General features: G+C 46.6%; 1 protein-coding gene across 3 annotated transcripts in view; it reads left to right on the forward strand.

The window, feature by feature from the left end:
• spz3 (Spaetzle domain-containing protein 3) overlaps positions 1-19,823 on the forward strand; it is a 111,975-nt gene that overhangs the window by 38,456 nt on the left and 53,696 nt on the right. For 2 of the 3 annotated variants that reach the window (XM_055062091.2, XM_055062093.2), the window contains exon 1: positions 11,757-11,976. The exons of the other annotated variant lie outside the window; for it this stretch is intronic. In XM_055062091.2, coding sequence (XP_054918066.1) covers positions 11,950-11,976 — 27 coding nt within the window. In that variant the 5' untranslated portion in view covers positions 11,757-11,949. Of the gene's footprint in view, positions 1-11,756; positions 11,977-19,823 lie in introns of those variants that run through there. 3 annotated transcript variants of the gene reach the window in all.

Below are 19,823 nucleotides of genomic sequence, written 5' to 3' on the forward strand. Positions count from 1 at the left end.
GTTTGCGCTTCAGAGCCAAGGGCGCCAGTTTGTCATAAAAGCGTAGGAGCAGCTTCACTGCTTAAAGCGATGCCAGCGTCATGACGAAACGACGAGAATAGCTGAGATGCTCCGCGTTGAACGCGCGCGTTTCTACATGACGCTCGCGTTATTCAGGCCAATATGTCACGCACCTTGCGTTCGGTCATCATGATACTAAGATGATTAAATTATGAAGGTGCACAAGCTGGACACAAGGCAGTCGATCGGGTACACGCAAGTACACAGGTACGCACTTCGAGCAGCGCAAACGCATCCGAGTTGTTGAATCGGCAGCTACATAGTGCTGCACACACGCGAACGCATTGCCTTTGGCGTGTACCGGCGAAACCTTCGTCGTAGCCCTTTCACGCCGGGCAAGTGTCTTTAGAAAGCCAAATAAAGAGTCTGATTAATGCAATAGAAATAACTCGCGAAGCGGGTTGATCTGTGCAAGCCGCGACAGTGTTCTTGCCTACGAGTACAATGCATGGCACTGGACGGCATAACACTCAAACAAAGCTCTGGCATGTATATAAACATCGTGTACATTACGTATACCTTACTGGAGAGACAAAGAATTCTGATTTATGTGCTAGTTCGCGACACTAAAAGGAATTCGTCCACCAAACTAGCCTCAAGAGCCTCCTTCTAACTGGAAGAAGGCAGCCAACCCGAAGCCACAAAACAAGCGCGCAGTTACGCGCTGAAAATGCACAAAAAACAACTGCTTCCGCCAGTTTCATAGCGTTCCATCATCATTCCTACAACAGGACACAATAATAAAGCCTTAACTGCGTTAAAAATTCATGCGCAAACAGCCAACCACAATTTTTAATGTGTCACCTCGTGTAACTTTATTGGCGGCTTCCTAGCGAGCGGCCAAACTGCGAGGGCGAGCTACGAGAGAAAGAGCGAGCTGCGAGAAGTCCAGGAGAAGGAGAAACCGCGCGAGGAGGAATGTCGCTAGCTTTATTCAGTTTTGTTCAGGGATCTTAGCGCGTCGTCTGTTCACCGTTGACGCCACCGATAGTATATATGGAAACGGAGCGCTGCATGAACGAAGGTCTGTCTGCGGCGGCTGCTGTGAATCGCGCTTCACGAGTCACCCATGCGCTGCCTCTCGCGATCTCCCAATTAGCGAGGTAGTAGCGCCACACTTCGCTTTGTTTGCAACGTGCCGCACAAGACAGATTGTCCGGGCCAGCCAATGTATCGCGAAATAAAAACACGTACAGAGCTTCGCCCAAATTTCGCACTAGGGAGTGTCGTATCGTCGATGAAAATTTTGGGCTGTAATTGTTTCCGCATGTTGCTTGCTCTGTAACGTGTGAATTAAGAACATCGAGCTTTCGTAAAGCAAACGGTTAGTTTTGACGCACAGTCGTTACATTATTGTGATATTTTATTAGAATTGTTTGTTTATTGATTATATAACGCTGCCCGTATTACTTAAAAAGACGTGAAATCAATTGCGCGAGACACCTCCTTTCCATGAGATCATTTTCTCGTTGGCCAGCAATCAGGTGCCCTTTACTCATGATAGCGATTGGTCTGAAAACGAGTCTATCACCGCGGCAATAGCCAATCGCGGACGTTAGTGACACAGGAGACGATTTGTGAGTGCAGGCCATTATTCCAAGAAATGACAACGCTGCAGGCGCCAATGCCTGAGACGTACAGGAAGTTTCGGTCGATATCATGAAATATTTGCGCATAGGGTACACATTGTGGTAGCGTAGTATACTTCGTCTCATCGTTTGCTATATCCGACTGACGGTGTCATCCTGTTAGCGTGTTTTCTTGCAATAGCAATTATATTGACACTTGGTTCGCGCCGTCGGTGTCGCTGTCATGCTGTCACGGTATCGACAGCGCACCTGTGGCACGCGCGGGGAGCTTTGGAAGGTTATGTGCACACCACACCCTGGTGCACACGTAGTGGACTGAACGGAACGGACGGCACACTTCAAGTTGCAAGCGCGGACGGTTTCGTTTCCCTGTCTCAAATCACGATATGCAGTATCGAGGTGCGGTGCTCTTCGTCACGCCAGCTTTGTGCGACGCCTATGACCGATGAAATTCTATTTGTGTTGAAAGAAAAAGATAAGTGGTACCACAAATGGAAGGAACACAGGCCTAACTCCTATTTAGGAGCCGATTTAAATGCTTCAGGAATAAATCAGTATCTCTTATGTGGGAACGAAAAAAACAATATTACTCCTCGATGGTACAGCAGACCGACGGAAACACGCAAGAAAATATGGATTATTGTAAATGATGTAATCGGTAATCGCTCAAATCAGCCTCTATTACCCGAACTAGTCGACTAAGCTGCGGTAGATGCTTTTAATGACTACTTTTCTAACATACGGCCGTCACTAGCAGCGCAGTTTCCTCCGGCTTATGAATCCTGCGTACCAATACAACCTGTTAGTGATGGCTTTGCGATGCATGATATAGAGTAGGTGGATATTTTAACGCCAGTCAAAAACCTTTTCTGTAGGTAAGGCGGCGGGACTAGATGGAATACCCTTCAGGTTATTGAAAGATAATATAGATATATCAGGTATTCATCTGTTGCACATGTTTAATCATTCCTTGGAAGCTGGAAAATACCCTGACGCCCTCAAAGTAGCAAAGGTAGTACCAATTTATTAGGAAGGAGATCTTTCTGCCCCCAGCAACTATAGACCAATATCTGTTCTGAGCATATTTAATACTTTGGTTGAGAAAATTATTTCTACACGTATGCAGGAATTTTTAGGTAAAGATAATATTATTTGTCCTAATCAGCATGGGTTTCGTCCTCATATATCCACATCATCTGCTGTTCTTGCACTTACACAATTGATTAATACAGCATTACATGATAATAAGATTGCCGTTGCTGTGTTTCTAGGCTTGAAAAAGCATTTGACGTGGTTAGTCATAATATTATTGCATATAAACTGTATACTTACTATTTTAGGGGGAGAATATCGGATCTGCTAAATAGTTAAACGTTAAGGGATAAGAAAAGAGCAGATTGGGTGAGGGAACAAACGCGAGTTACTGACATCATAGTTGAAATCAAGAAAAAGAAATGGGCATGGGCAGGACATGTAATGAGGAGGGAAGATAACCGATGGTCACTAAGGGTTACGGACTGGATTCCAAGAGAAGGGAAGCGTAGCAGGGGGCGGCAGAAAGTTAGCTTGGCGGATGAGATTAAGAAGTTTGCAGGGACAACATGGCCACAATTAGTACATGACAGGGGTAGTCGGAGAAGTATGGGAGAGGCCTTTGCCCTGCAGTGGGCGTAACCAGGCTGATGATGATGATGTCAGCCTCAAGTAGTGTTTCGATGGGCGTTCCGCAGGGCTCAGTCCTTTGGGCCCGTCTTCTTCTCCCTATACGTGAACGATCTTCCGTCGGTGTTAACGTGCTCTCAAGTTTTATTATACGGGGTTGATACGGCATTATTTTTTGTTGGGGACACTATTGAAGAAGTGCAGGGCAAAATAAATCAAGAACTCTATCGTGTCGCAAAATGGTTCATGCAGAATCAGTTTACACTTAACATCGACAAAAACACTTGTGTAGTCTTCTATTGCAGGAGGAAGGGGACGACTTGTGACTCTCTGTCTATATTTTTGAATAATGTACGGTTGAACAGAGCATGCCGCTACAAGTATCTAGGTGTTTGCTTTGAATCGGATATGCATTGTAAATATCAAATTGGTAAGGTATGCATCCTTATTGGCATATGGTTGTCATGTATTGTTAAAAGCCCTTCAATGTTTTCACCCTCAAGTTTTAGGGAGACTTTGCTTCTATACAGAGTCACCTTTATTATTGTTTAGAGTCTCGGGGCAGTACGTACAAAACCTATGTAGAACCTGTCGTCGGTAATCAAAAGCGGGTGCTACGAATAGCTACCTTTTCCAAACATATTGATCCAAGTAAACCTCTGTTCCAATTGCTTCGTGTTCTGCTGTTCCGTGAGGCGTATAAAGTAAAAGTTGCTCAGGCAGTTAATGCAATAATACGTTTTACTAATCTCCTACCCATCACGATAATTAATTTTCCGGCACGAAACACAAGGGCAGCTACTAACAACTGTATTAAATTACCACCATGTCGCAATGTATATGAACAGAGACTCGTGGAGTTCAACAATAATATGGAACGCACTCCCACTCAGTATGAAGACTAGCCAAAAGTTTGTACAATGCTTAGAAAACACATTTCATGAATGCTGACAGGGTTTTTCTATTTGTATTCCCTGATGTCATAACATAGTCTTTTGTTTATCCTATATTTTCCCAGTAAGAATGCTTTAATAACGTGTGTTTAAGTTGTCTCGTACAATAAGTACGGTGTTCTTCTTATGCCCATTTTGTTATTGGACCCCAAACTGGCCGCCAAGGCTATGGGTCCAAACAGTGTTGCGTAATGAGTGTATGCAATGAATTAAATAAATAAATAAATAGTTGCCACTTCCTGCTGCGCAGCCGAAGTTGTCTCACATGCTATGTCGCCGCCAACATTTTACCCCCCCTCCCCCATTTATTTTTAGATAACCGTCTGAGAAGCTTCAGCGCAACGCTAACCCTTGCTGTCACTTTCAGTGCTTCGCCATTCGGGCGAAACTGCCCAGTCTGTAATGCCAAGTCTTCTACTCCGAGTCAAGCCAGTTCTTGTGGTGTATCTCGCCGTGTATCTCACCGTTTTCATGCGTCAACAAGCAGACGACTACCACCATCTGCAGTCCAAGACGGGAAGTAGCTGACGCTTCGGTTGGCGGCCACGGGGGAGGACCACGGAAGCGAACCAGCCAAGCGCGTTGAGCTCATCGCGCACGTGCGACGACGCTTCCCTGATCTGCCAAACACTTACCCTGGCCAACGATGCCGTGATGGAGCGCCGCCAGGGTCACCCGTCCTGCCAGGTGTGCGGGGGTGGCGGCCGCGAGGGGGACGCACACGAGCGTGGCGCCGGTCTACAACAATATTGTATAAACATAATGCATCTTCTTACAAACAGTGTGTCTTAAATATTTAATAGAAATACAAACACTACAACATATAATCTCCGCATAACAGTTCGCTACAGGACAGTTACATTATGAATAGAATCATTACGTTGATGTCGACTACAGTTGAGTCTGCCACTTTTTTTTTTGTGCTTCCTTGTGTATGTGTGTGCGGGCGCGTGTGAGCGCGGTGAAGCTCTCGTAATGATTTTAGTGACTTCATTTCTCTTTGATGACATTCACTATGCGCCTCAGAGCCAGTAAGCTCGGAAAAAGAAAAAAAAATAGGCTAGGTCACAAGCCACAGTGAAAAAAAAAATTTGAAATAAAAAATGATCCCATGTAAGAATACGACACAGGTGTAATGTGATCATAATCAAGAATGGTTTAGCATGTCAGCTTGAGCTTACACTTCTTGTAGTGCTCCTATAGTTCTTTCTTCCCAATCACCGCCGCACTCACGACGATGTCGACGCAGGAAGAAACGTACCTCACGCACTCTGCAGTATGTCAGGAAGAGGACACGGCCGCGCAGGTCAGCGGCCGCCAGGAACAGAGGAGAAATGTTTGACTCCGCAGCGGTCTCGCCTTGAAACTTCTTCTGCCAGATGAACGGCGCTTATCGGAGTGCGGGGCGCTACAAGCGGTAATTACTGCGACACGGCTGCCTGGTCATCCAGCAGTGCGGAAGCCACAGGCGCGGGCTTCGGTGGGCACATCGCTCGCTTCTCGCGCGGAGCAAGCCGCGCTCTTCCGCGACGCTGGAATCCCACGTTGGTGCACGCAAGCGGAGCGGTCGCTCGCTGGGTGCGTCCGCGCTTGGATTCCGCGGGTGCACTTCACCACCCGCCCCCCACAAAGGTGGGCCGACAGTACTGTACAGCGTACACTGCGCGATTACACTCGCCCGTGTCCGTACTTCCGAGTAGTTCTGGCGACGCGGTTGGTATTTCCGCTCGCTGTTTCGCCGACAGCGTTGCAACGCCAGAGACGGGTTTATTACTGGCGCTATCAAATTTCTAGTTATTCGCTTTACGATAACCGCTGTATCTGTGAAACCGACTCTTCGGCTGCTAGGGTTTAATCACAATAGCAGAAAACAAGAAAAAAAAAAGAAATAATAAGAGCGTCACATGTTGATTAAGATTTCACTGTACATTTAATTTCAGGAAACTGCTGGCTGGATCTCGGGTATAGTGAAAGACATGTGAAAGAGTCCTGGCATTGCCTACATGCGAAGCACAGAAAAATGGAGATACATATTATTGAAGCAGAAATAAAGAAATCGAAAACAAAAAAAGAAATACTCTATAACACTTTTACGCTTCAGCTCGAACAATGGGCGAACAATCACGCCTGGGTGAACGGACCAGCAGGCAACCGGAGCGCCGATTCATCAGCGGCTACAAAGTCGCGAGACGCGGTGGACAGTTACAACGGCGCAGGGCGAAAGGAAACGGCTGACTAGCATTCAATCAGCGATCCCTTCCTTGCACGTGCTGGCAGTTAAAACCTGACAAGTGAGTAGGCAGCGGTTATTTTTCCCGTTGAACAGTCAGCCACGTTGAACACCTTTACATCCGACCCGATGAGATTTTGACTACGTTGTCTGTCATGTTGCACGAAACTGTACCATACCGCACCAGGCTTCCTGGGCTCCAAGCCCGAAAACAATTACGTAACGGCTATTCAAGAACTTAGCCCTTTGGCGTTGTTTATGCGCGTCATCGCCCTCTCAAGCGCTCGCACTCTTGAAGGCTGACGAAAACTACATAAGGCTTCCTGACGCGTGCTGGAATTGAAATGTTCGAGGAAAGACAGCTGACCCCACTGGCGACTACGCCCTGCATGTGCGTTTGCCGCTGTGTGGCTGTGCCTTCGGCAACGCGCAGACATAACGCGTATTAAAGTAATTATAATAAAATAAGGGAAAGAAAACAGGAAGAGCTCAAGACGGTGCGAGGCCGGCGAGTGCACGTGGCCGGCGCGAGCCCGTGCACTTACGTATGCACCGTTCTCATCTCCCTGCGTGCGGAAGTATTCATTTTCTCCACGCTTCCTAGGGAAAGCATATATACGTCGCATATGGTTTTTACACTCTTTTTGATATATACAATCGTGTTTTGGGGGGAATCGGCAGTGAAGGAAAGCCGTTCCGTTAAGCAAAAGAAAGCATCATATATGATGTTTGATTAAAAGGGAGGTTTTAACTTCGTTAATGAACGCAACTGCAAGCGGTTACTTTTGGCCGAAGTGTTGAAAACTTGAAGACATGAATGTCCGTAAAACTAACATTTGTCTTGTCGCGAAATTTGACATAAAATAAAGCGCGGTAAGCGGGAAATCGAACAAAATGTTAAAGATGAATATTGGCACTGTCTCACAAAGCGATAACTGGAAGAAACGAAGGATTTCACATTATTTTTATCTTGGCGCCTATCAAACTGCAATTTAATGCACTTGTAATAATACGGTATAAGGTATAACACATGACGATGTGTGAGTTTGCGAGTGTAATCTTCTACCTCTTTTTTTTTAATTTTTGCCAAATTGCCCTGAAATAGTGAGACCAGGGGCCCTATAACGTAAAACTATTCCAATATGTTTCTATTCCAATCTCCTGACGTCAAATTTGCGTAACCACCGACGCAAGCACCGGGCGGTCACCTGCAGTGTTGTCTGAACAGACCAATTAAACACTCTCCTCGTTCATAGGAGGTCACTTTTTGTTTGCTTGAAAAACGAATAACATTGCCTACACTGAGCGGCTTGTCGTATCTAATTGGCTGACAACAGGCGAGGAGCACGCTCAAGTGGAGAGGGTTTCGATGAGGCCGAGCCAGTGCACTGAAAATCGATAACCGGATGAAGAGGGTTGTGCCGGCGTCTGCAATTGGTCGGCTTTCCCTTACTTAGCTTGTGGTGGCTGGTCGAAAATCACGGCGGCATGCAACGGAAGCTTAAGAATGACGCTAAAACGGACCCTCAGCAAAGAAGAGTTGGCCGAATGGGGTGGTAAACGTGACGAAAGTGCTTGAAAACGTTACACGGCCACGCAAGAAGATTTATTATACGCAAATACACCCATGCTCTCCGGCAGGTCTGAGTAGCCAGCTTCTCAGCGATCGGCGGCAGCCATCTTTTATTCCTTTCGGAACGGGGCAGCCTGCGGCTATTCCGAAGAAAATTCAGTTTTGTTCGGCATATTAATGCATCTTTATCGCGTACACGTCACTCTGACGCGGTGAGTTTGTGCGATTTTGTGACGTCGCGTGACAGGCAGGTGAAGTGGGTGCAGCCCGAAAACTTTTTACCAATAGCCGAGGGCTAATGGCGAAAAGGGGTCGAATCAGAAATAACTGTATTTCTTTTTTCTGTCAAATCATGCATAATCAGTGTGTACACATCATATCATATGGGGAGCTATCGCGGTTTTCGTTACGTCGCGTGACAGACAGGTGAAGTGGGGATGGTCGAAAAAAGTTTTTCACCAATCGTGGAGGGCTGATAGCAGAATTGGAATAGTTTTACGTTATAGCGCCCCAAATTCACAAAGTTTTTCGTTCTTAGGTATTGCTTATCAATGGCGTGGCCGCCTTCGCTTATTCAATATTCGCTGTTACGATTACGTTTGATCAGCGTCTCTCCTTAAAAACTGCATGAGAACTGCTATCGGAATACGGGCCGTGACCAAACTTCCAAAATAAGTTTGTGGACAGAATTGATCTCCGAAAGTAAACGCGTTTCTCAGTGCTAAGCCAAAACGTGAAACCCTCAACATATTATCAAAGGCGGCTCGTCAATGACAAGCAGTTCTCGCAACGAAAAGCTTTGTGAATTTGTACATTGTTCTACACGACATCTTCAAGAGCGCAATTTGGAAAGTTACAATTGCCCGAAAGTAGGCAGCGACAAACATGGAGTACTCGTTGTGACGTCTTTAGGAGCGAAACTCGTCCCAATTCGGCTATCAACTTGACGCTTTATTTTTGGCAAGCCCGTATTGTCAACTCTGGAAGCCGCTGTTTTATCACTTTCTCATTAAATATAGAAGTGACGCATAGGTTAATACAAATAAAACATGCACAAGTCGTTATAATTACCGGTAACTTGATATCCCGGAGCCACATAGCTCGTATTGTTGGCGCTAAATGATTATCAGGAACGAAACGAAAGTCCCAGCCTAATGACGTTCAGCACGCCTCGTGTCTGCCTCTTTGCTCGAAAGCACACCTGTAGGAAACGTAATTACTCCTTCGCGGGTCTTTGCCGGCTGTCCCGCCATCTTTGTCACATTCTGTTAGAGAAATTTCTGCCACCAGGACACATAACTATACTGGCGGCCAGTAGACGGAAGCCACTAAACACATAGATAGCACTTTACTGTGCGAAAAGGGAAACGACTCCACTTCTCTCGCCGGTCCGCTGCTTCTCAAGCGCGCACCATGCATCGTACGTTTCGCTGGGAAACATTGATATGATGATTTCACGCTGTCGTAAGTGAAACTGCAGAAGTGAGAAGGCTATGTGCAGCAGCCAAGGCGGTCGCGTGGAGTTCTCCTCGAGTGCTCCGCATATCGTTCCATGTGCGCGGGCGAGAGCCGTGACAGAAGGCAGGCCCGCTTTTCTTTATCGCACTTCCGAAAACGAGCTCGCTTGCCTGCCTCCCTCGTTTTTTTTTTTCTTTTTTGGCACGCTTGAGCGCGCGCTGAAGATGTCTTGACCGAGATGCACCAACGCAGGGCACCTGCATGCGCTCGCAGCGCTGATGCGGCAGTTCGGATGCTACGTGAATGCACGGCACTCTGCCTCTCGGTGCTGCCTCCCCCTGAAAGCCTTGCGTGGTTGGAGGCACTGATTTCGCGAAGCAGAGGCTTCAGTCCAGTTTGCGTGTGCCAGCACAAGTGCTTCGGGTTACACGGCGGGAGGCATTGTTCAAGAAGCGGGCAGTTTGCTTAACGGAGATTACAGGTGGCGTGCAAACCAAGTGGCGGACTTTGGCGTGAAGTGGCCATGGCATCAAACGATGACGATAAGAATTTTTTATATAGGATTGGCTCGAAGGCCTGTTAGGTAGAACGGGAACGTCGAAGAACAAAAGGAGACATTTTGATTGCATTCGTAGTGCGTGCGTGTGTGTGCGTGTCTGTCTGGGGTTCGCCTGTGTGCAAGCTTTGGCCAGCAATGATAGCCGAGGCGCTGGCACATTACGCTAGTGAATGGGAGATTTAGTGAAACAGTGACCCGATCACCACAAGCCTGCTTGCCTTAGCTTCTTTTCCTTTTATGGTTACTCTAAGTGGAACAGTTCGCATTATTTTTTCGTCCGTTGTGTATTAAGCTCTAGTATTTTAGTAGAGTCATGCACAGTAATCCGCATAAAAGTGTCACCCGTAGGCTCATCTCTGCATAGAATGGAGTAAAGAAGTAGCCTCCGTTCAATATAAGCTTCAAAATACGAAAAAGAAGCGAACTTAGTATCAAATCTAGTGGTGATCACCTCAGGGTCCTTTGATGTCAAGAGTGACACATGCGTTTGAACGTAGGAGCGGTGCGTGGAACCGGCCTTCGGTTTGTCGAACACTATTCGGTCATAGCAGGTCGTTGCTATGGTTATCATGTCTTCTGTGAAAAAAATCAGGTTTAGCATTTGATGTGCTTCCAAATCATTACGTAGAATGTAAACCTATGAGTAATATCTACGGAAATGTTGTAAAATCCTGCTATTTGATCCTTTCTCTTGAAAAAAAAAAACTGTGCTGGCGATATTTAATCGTGATGTCTGAAAACGCTTGTGTCTGAAAGCGTGTGAAAAGGTATCGGGAAATATCAGGCTCAGTTATGGTTGTTTGTACAATTCGAGACGTGTGCAGAGTTGCCTAATGCAAGATGCGTTGCTGCAACATCGCGTGACTAAGCGAGCGGTAGACCGACGTCTCGGTCGCGTAGTCTTCTTCCTGTTGTTGTAGCGGCGCTTGCGCAAAAGCGAGGACGGCTCGCAAATGAAATGGCTCCGCGTGTCGGGGAAGAAGGCACTGGCCGCGAAGTGAGCCGTGGCTGCGCCCTGTTCATTGATGTCGCCCGTCACGCGGGTGTCACTGAGCTGCGCGGCCTCCTCTCGGTTTCGCCGCGCGCACTTTAACAAGGCTGCAGGCTCTTGGCGCTGACATTCTAACCGGCGCCCAGAACAAACAACACCGGCGGGGAGGAGGACTGACAGCGGCCCATGAATCGGCCTTTGCGAAAGAAGAGGGCCTGACACGTTTTGCAAGGTGCACCGGCGGCAGCAACAATGCGCGCGGCGTGTCCCTCGAGAGTGCCGAACGACTCAGCCGCGTTTTGACATCACTTTCGGCAATAACCTGGCCCCACCCGGCGGCGGGGGTCAAGCCCCGAGCATGCACACACAAACAGACGGAAACCAGCATTCCCCCGGCGCGCGAACAGCACAAGCGACAAAAAACCGGTTGGCGGCGGCCGGCGTCGTACACGGACTGACGTGCCCGGCTCCGCATGCGTCGCTCGGTGCAACAACAAAGGCCAGCAAAAAGCACGGACACGACTTTTGGGAGGCCCGCAGACGTTCGCCTGCCTGGGGGGAGAAGGCGCCGGTAATGGTCGCTGCCGTGGCGGCACGGCGGGGGCGGGGAAACTTGCTTGACCTCAGAGGGTCACGCCGGGGCCTGACCCGTAATTTGGCATCCAGCTATCCGTGGGAAACACACCGGCGCCAATGGCGGTCTACCACACCCGCTCTATCGCGGCGCATGCGCACGCCGGCTGCTCCGGCAAGAGTCTCGGGCCGCGACCGCGTCCAACGCACGGCCGCGACTATGGCCGCGCTGCCGCGACCCGCTGGATGACGACGTGCGGCCAGGATTACGCGCCAGGATTTAACCCGGTCGGCCAGGACCATGACGGCGCTGGGACCCGGGCCCCAGGTGAGCGGCGCTCAAGAGCGGCCCAGAGCATGCTCTCCGCCGCCGGCGGAGAGAATCTTCTCGGCCGCTGCTCCAGGCATCACCGACGCTCCCGGCGCCAAGGAAAGACGTTCCGCTATGATCGGGGAAAAAAAAAAGGCTGTGCTTTTCGACCGTGTCGGCCAATGGCTGTCGCCCAAGTGGATCACAGTCGAAAATATCGCGCGCTATTGGACTGGCTGTAACTGACAGAATAATTGTACGAGGACTGAGAGAAGGATAGCAGCCCGCGATCTTCAATTTGGACGTACGGGCATCCTCGCATGGTCTACTCATTTCTTTCATCTTTCTTCCTTCTCCTTTCGTTACGTACCACTCGTTGTGGACCTCATTAACTGCAATCGTCGTCCCCTGCGCACTCTTACCTGGCCTTCTAGGTTTTGTTCTTTTTCTTGCTTTTTAACACCGAATAGGCTCGATGAACTTTTTCGTTGCTTTTGATCGTAGTTTCTTGTGGTAGTGCAAAAATTTAACTTCTTCTCAGCTCAAAAATCCCGAAGGACCCCCCCCCCAAGAACATAAAACATTACGTGCCCACTCTTTCATGTATTTTCCTTCCAGAGATTTCAAATTGGTCAACAAAGCGCAGGGTATTCACTGAGCCGCCGTTAACATAAAAGTGACGCAATTCATTCGCAGCAAGAATGTACCTTTTCCTAAAGTGCTTTTGCTTGAACACAGCCGAGAGATGAATGGTCTTCCCAGAATGTCTGTGATCTATACCGCTCTTCCAAATGCTTAACGAGTGCGCATATAAAACTATGCACTTTTTAATGAATCCCATATCAAACGTCAGGAGATAACGAGACGATGGCACCGAATTACCATTCGTTAGCGCCTAACTGTAAATCGTAAGCGCTAATTGTGAATTGGTGTATCACTGTGCCTTTGTGCTACTTGTACATAACCATTGGATCTTATTATTTCGGTGCAAGCCGAACGTGCTGGGATATTTGCTACTACCGTGGAGTAATAATTTATTTGTGTGCGTCCTTTGGCGTACACAGGCTCAAGTAGATACGCACGCAACAGATTGAGTGCTGAAATGTCGTTTGTGGGGCGGTCGGTCAAATCAGCTAATTATTATCGCCGCTCACTGTACTCCTTTGGACCACAAGACAGATGAAATTATTGCGTGAACAGAATTACACCAGTATAAATGGAGCAAGTCAGAAGTTAGCCAAGACTTTATAGCCACATGATTTGCTTACGCCAATGGATTGAGTACAGTCACGCTGCCAACCATTCTATAAGGTTTCTAATGGCTGTAAAAAAAACCGGTGTTGTGCTGCTTCATCATAAGGTCCTGGCAGTTGTTGCGAGTGTACTTAGTTGGCCCGCGAAACGTTGCCAGGAATGAAGAATCCTATCCCCATTAAAAGGCAAATATAAAAAATAAGCAATTCCATTTATCATAGCATGTACACAGGGACTGAAACAAATTTCTTGCAATATTTAACAGCCCTAAAAAGAAGTAATTTCTTCCACTGCCCTTTCTCTTCACACTTCACCTTTAATATTGATGGAAACGGGTAATCATTTCGCACTCAGTAATCGAAGCTGCGTTTAGGAAGTACATGTCTATTGGTTTTTTGAACTTTCTGTCTGTATTCGAGAAATAAGACAGACTTAAGTATAGCCTTTCCGCTTATACATCCTAACAGTATGACTACAACTACGAAAATTGTGCGCACACGACTGCCCATTCTTAGGAACAACACTTCATCGGTGTTCAAACGCTCACAACTGAATAAACTTAGAATGTAAGGTTGCAGATTAATAGTTCATTAATAACTATCAGCTAAATCGTCATATGAGCCACCTGTTTTCCTGTAAAGCACAATAGACGTTGAAGTTGTATCGGGATAAATAATCATATATGCGGAAAGGCGTCGTACGCTGGACTTGCACGTAAACTAGCGCCTGGCAATCGCGATAGCCAGCATAATACCGGAGAACGCGGCTAGCTGTTGACGAATAATTCTTGCGAATAAACTGCTTTGTGAATATGACTCAGGTGTTTTTACGAAGAGGGCACGACCCTATAGCGTTACTGAAAAGTGCTGTCACTTCTTTACAGCTTATTAGCACCGCTACAGGCTGTACAATAGCTAACCATTACTGCTCTTTTAGCTACATTGAGGCTTGTGCGCTTTTATGAGATGTTACTTTATTTTGACAGCTTCTAAAGTCAATCTATAAAATGCAGGCTGATCATCTTGCTCGTAAATGTCATTCTAGTGTGGCTCTTATACATTGTTCGCTGCAGACGTGAATGCACAGCCTGATGCATTCGCTATGGTATGTAATGGAGATTAGTAATGACGTGTTCCAATTAAGGGTTTCTGTGCCATACCGCTGACATCATCTCTCTTCTTTCAAGGTTTTCTCTCAGTCATTGGAATCAGTGTGCGCTCTTCGATTTGCCCCACGTATTTCACAACATTCCAATGAAAACTGTAGTAGCTAGTTGTAATGCTTCCAACCATGTTACAGTTTTTGACGATATAGAGTTTGTTGCGATATTGAGAACATTTAGAGTATAGTCCAATAGTATCATCATCAGCAGCAGCAGTAGCCTGTTTTATGTCCACTGCAGGATGAAGGCATCTTCCCTGCGATCTTCAATTACCCTTGTCCTGCGCCAACCGATTCCAACAAGCGCCCGCGAATTTCCTCAGTTCATCGCTCCACCTAGTATTCTGCCGTCCTCGACTGCGTTTCCCTTCTCTTGGTACCCATTCTGTAACCCTAATGGTCCAACGGTTATCTAACCGGCGCATTACATGACCTGCCCAGCTCCATTTTTTTCTCTTGATGTCAATTAGAATTTCGTCTATACCCGTTTGCTCTCTGATCCAAACCGCTCTCTTTCTGTCTCTTAGCGTTATGCCTAGCAATCTTCGTTCCATCACTCTTTGCGGGGTCCTTAACTTGTTCTCAAGCTTCTTTGTCAGTCTCCAAGTCTCTGCCCCATATGTCAACACTGGTAAAATGCACTGATTGTACACCTTCCTTTTCAATGGTAATGGTAAGCTTCCAGTCAGGAGCGGACAATGTCTGCCGTATGCGATCCAGCCCATCTTTATTCTTCTATGAATTTCCTTCTCATGATCAGGGTTCCCTGTGATTAATTCACCTAGGTAAACGTACTCCTTCAGACTCTAGAGGCTGACTGGCGATATTCAGTTATTGTTCCCTTGACCGGCTATTCATCATTATCTTTCTCTTCTGCATATTAATCTTAAACCCCACTCTTACACGCTCTGTGTTAAGGTCCTCAGTCATTTGTTGTAACTCGTCTGCATTGTTGCTGAATAGAATATGTCATCGGCAAACAGAAGGTTGCTGAGATATTCACCGTCGATCCTTACTCCTAAGCCTTCCCAGTTTAAAAGCTTGAATACTTCTTCCAAGCACGTAGTGAATAACATTGGAGAGATTGTGTCTCCCTGTCCAACCCCTTTTTTTATAGGTATTTTCCAGCTTTTCTTGTGTAGAATTAAGGTAACTGTAGAACCTCTGCAGATATTTTCCAAGGTATTTACGTAAGCGTTCACTAATCCTTGATTACGTAATGCCTCTATGACTGCTGGTATCTCTACGGAATCAAATTCCTTTTCGTAATATATGAAAGCCATATAGAGAGGCTGTATCTACTCTGCAGATTTCTCGATTACCTGATTGATTACATGGATGTGATCCATTGTAGGGTATCCCTTTCTGACGCCAGCCTGTTCCCTTGGTTGACTGAAGTCCAGTGTTGCCCTTATACTATTGGAGATTATTTTGGTAAATATTTTATATAATACTGGGAGTAAGCTAATGGGCCTGTAATTTTTCAATTCTTTAACGTCTCCATTTTTGTGGATTAGTATAATGTTTGCATTCTTCCAGTTTTCTGGGACCCTTGCAGTCGATAGACACTTGGTACAAAGAGCCGCCCGTTTTCCAAGCACTATGTCTCCTGCATATTTGATTAAATTGACTGTTATTCCATGTTCTCCTGCCGCTCTTCCTCGTTTCATGTTTTGCAAGGCCCTTCTGATCTCATCGCTAGTTATAAGTGAAGTTTCTGTATCCTGTTCATTACTGTTTCTAATGGAGATATCCTGACTCCTAGGGGTACTGTACAGGTCAGTATAGAATTCTTCCGCTTCTTTTACTATATCTTCGAGATTTCTGATGATATTACTCTGCTTATCTTTCAGTGCATACATCTTGGTTTGTCCTATGCCAAGTTTCTTTCTCACCGATTTCAGGCTGCGTCCATTTTTTATGGCTTCTTCCGTCTTTCTCACGTTATAGTTTTGAATATCACTTATTTTCGCCTTGTTGATCAGTTTTGACAGTTCCGCGAATTCTATCTTATCTCTTGAGTTAGACACTTTCATTCCTTGTCGTTTCCTTATCAGGTCCTTTGTTACTTTGCAGAGCTTGCCTACTGGTTGTCTGCATCGTACGTACATGACATTCTGTACGTACATGACACTTTGTGCGCCTGCCCGCAGTACAGTCCACAGAGGGCATGCCTTCGCCACGAACTTGACCAACTGGACGACCAACCGCTATCCGAAAAAAGAATTCTACAACATCGAAACGACCTACCGTCACAGAAGGCCGTGCAAGCGCTATTGCGCTTTTTGCGATCTACCGACCTGTGTGAACGACTTTAACTGGAACGCCTTTTGTGTGTGTGTCTCCATGTGTGCGCGTTCCTTTTTTTTTCCTTTTCTTTAGCGTTTTCCTCCCTGTCATCTTTCTAACCCCTATCCCCCATCCCCAGTGTAGGGTAGCAAACCGGAGACTCATATCTGGTTAACCTCCCTGCCTTTCCTCTTCATTCTCTCTCTCTCTCTCTCTAATTGCCTACTGGTTGCCTTAGTGCTCTGCCTCCCACTTCAATTGCGCCTCTGAAGCCAGCCTAGTTACGGTTTTATTCAATATCTCTGTCATCTTTATCTCTCTGTTCTAAGGCTGCATATTTGTTTGCAAGTACCAGCCTGAATTTGTTTGCTTTTGTCCTTACTGCCTCTAGGTTGACCTGTTTCTTCTTGACCAATTTTACTCTTTCTCTCTTCAAATTGAGGTGAATCCTAGCCCTCACTAACCTAAACTGCACTTTACCCTACCTATGACTTCTACATCCTGCACTATGCTGGATCAGCAGAAAGCATGAAGTCAATTTTATTTCTTGTTTCACCATTAGGGCTTTTCCAGGTCCACTTTCTGTTGCTACGCTTCATGAAAAAGGTGTTCATTATTCGAAGCTTATTCCTTTCTGCGGATTCTACCAGCATCTCTCCTCTAGCGTTCCTAGAATCGACGCCGTAGTTGCCAATTGCTTGTTCATCAGCCTGCTTTCTCCCCGCTATTGAAGTCGGCATTACTACAGTATATTGAGTTTGCACTTTTCTAATGGCTATAATTCAACATCTTCATAAAACTGATTTACTTCCTCATCATCGTGACTGGATGTTGGAGCGTAGGATTGTGCTGCATTTATTCTACACCTCTTTGATTACTTTCAAGTTTGATTACGACTACAGCTACCCTCTCATTAATGCTGTAGAATTCGTCAGTGTTGCCCGCTATATCCTTATGGATTAGGAATCCTACCCCACATTGCTTCTTATCTGACAGACTTCTATAGCAGAGGACATGGCCGTTATTCAGCAATGTATAAGCCTCACCAGTTCTAATCTCACTAAGGCCGATATCCCAAACAATGTCTGATAGTTCCTCAAAGAGTCCTGCTAAGCTAGCCTCACTCGACAGAGTGCAGCAATTAAAGGTTTACAGGGTCAGTTTCCATTGGCGGCCTGTCCGGACCCAGAGATTCTTAGCTCCCTGTGCTGCGTTGCAGGTCTGACCGCCGCCTTGGTCAGGTGCTCCGCAGCTGCTGGGGACAGAGGCCCATGGGTTTATTGAAGGAATCATTTGGGAGGTAATGGCCGAATACTGCACCAGGCAGGCCAGTTTCTGTTCTGGTGAGGGAGTGTCTTTGTTGAAGTTTAGTAGGCCTTCCTAATTTGGTTGTACCTGGATTAGTATAGACCTATTGGCTCTCGGCATCTTTTGCCGGTGTCAGGCGTCACTCCTAGCCTGCAGATGTAGCGCACTGGAGGAGATGAATTTCAAGCTCACCATCGTCAAACTATATTAAAAAAAAACTTATCGAAGGATTCGAACTTGTGAATATGGCCACCCAGCATTCTAGCCTCACCAGTTAGTGTGGCTTTATAAGTATAGGCTGCTTTGCATAAAGTGGCGTGCCTATGTGAGTATCTTCGATCGTTATACTGACATAGCACTGAATAGGGAGGTGTGCGTTATCAAACTGTGCCGCATAAATTTTAATTTCTTTTTGTGCGAAGTGTAAGCGAAGACGCGAAGCATGAGTCAGGACACGACTCTTTCCATTCTACTTGATTAGTATCGCCGTCGACTACGTTTTCTTTCTTTTTTTTTTTTTGGCGATGGGAGCCTCGACGATAGACTGGGATCAGGGAAGAATGAAAACACCGTTGCCCGTTGCTGCCGCGCCGATTATTCCCACGGCCCGTTTACGGCTTCGACGCCCTTGGAGTAAGCATGACTAAGCATCCGGTTCGCCCTCGTATGCGGCCGGAAAATGATCGCAGGACCGAAATATAGGCCATTACTCGGAGCTGATGTCACCGGTGACTCGCTGCGATGGCGCGTCTCACCGCACGCACTATGCACTACGCTGCTGGACGCCGCGTGATCGGCGCGTGAATGCGAAATCCTCGCGCGGCGGCGTCGCACTGCGGCGCAGACGGTTAGCTCATTTTTGTCACTGCTCTCACAGGCATGTCCTCTTTGTGTCTGGATGTGAAAGAATGGGATATGTGCATATAGGCTACCAACCCATCGCACCTTCGTACTCCTTCTCCCTCGTTACCATTGTGTAAAGGTAACTGATGCTTTAACACAATAACATTGAAGAGCGTAGTTAATGCGCCCCCATGCTCCAGCGTGCGCACGTTGATACGGATATTGCTGTTGGAGCGTGCGTTGTGTTTGATATCAGTAGATCACTACACTTCACTGACGAAGCGTTTAGACTATCCTGAACATGTAGCGTTGCACAAGACTACGCGACACACACACGCGCACGCACACGCGTTGCGGGAGCACAAACAAACAAACGAAAAAATGCTCTGTAAGACGTGAAGGCTGAGACGCTACTGAGACAAGGCGGGACTTTAGAATCTCATTGTCGTTTAACTGCTGACAATGTAAATGCGCAGAGAACTACACTTCAACCGCACATGCAATAAAGTTGCCTTCGACCACTAGTTTATACGCTCCACGCGGCTAGGCATTCATGATGCTGGCTCACGCATGCAGCTGCTTTGAATAGGCCGCAAACGCAGCTAACGTCCGTCAAAGTAGTAAGTTGCCGGCGACAGAACGCCAGAAAATTCTAAGTGGGGAAACTGCAGTCTTTCTCAAGAAAGCAACGCTATTTCTGCACATCTATTCGTGTCAGTGTTGAGAGAATCGTGATCAACGAGCGATCATATGGAACACATGGCGCGTAAAGCGTTTTTATTGGGCGTCTAGTCGGTTCCTGACTAACCGTCTGGATTAGCCTCTGCGTGTACCCACGCGTGTATGTTACAGCGGTTGTTGCTGAAACTCGACATGTGCAGTTTTCAATTATATTCTGCACATCTGTATTCCATTTATTTCCAGATTCATGTCAATGTTTTTTTAACACTGCATTTCAAATAATGGACAGCTTGTCACTAAGAAGGGCCATAACAAGAAACTCAAAGGCA

This window comes from Dermacentor andersoni, chromosome 1 (assembly GCF_023375885.2).
Source record: "Dermacentor andersoni chromosome 1, qqDerAnde1_hic_scaffold, whole genome shotgun sequence".
In the NCBI taxonomy this organism is placed as follows: domain Eukaryota; kingdom Metazoa; phylum Arthropoda; class Arachnida; order Ixodida; family Ixodidae; genus Dermacentor; species Dermacentor andersoni.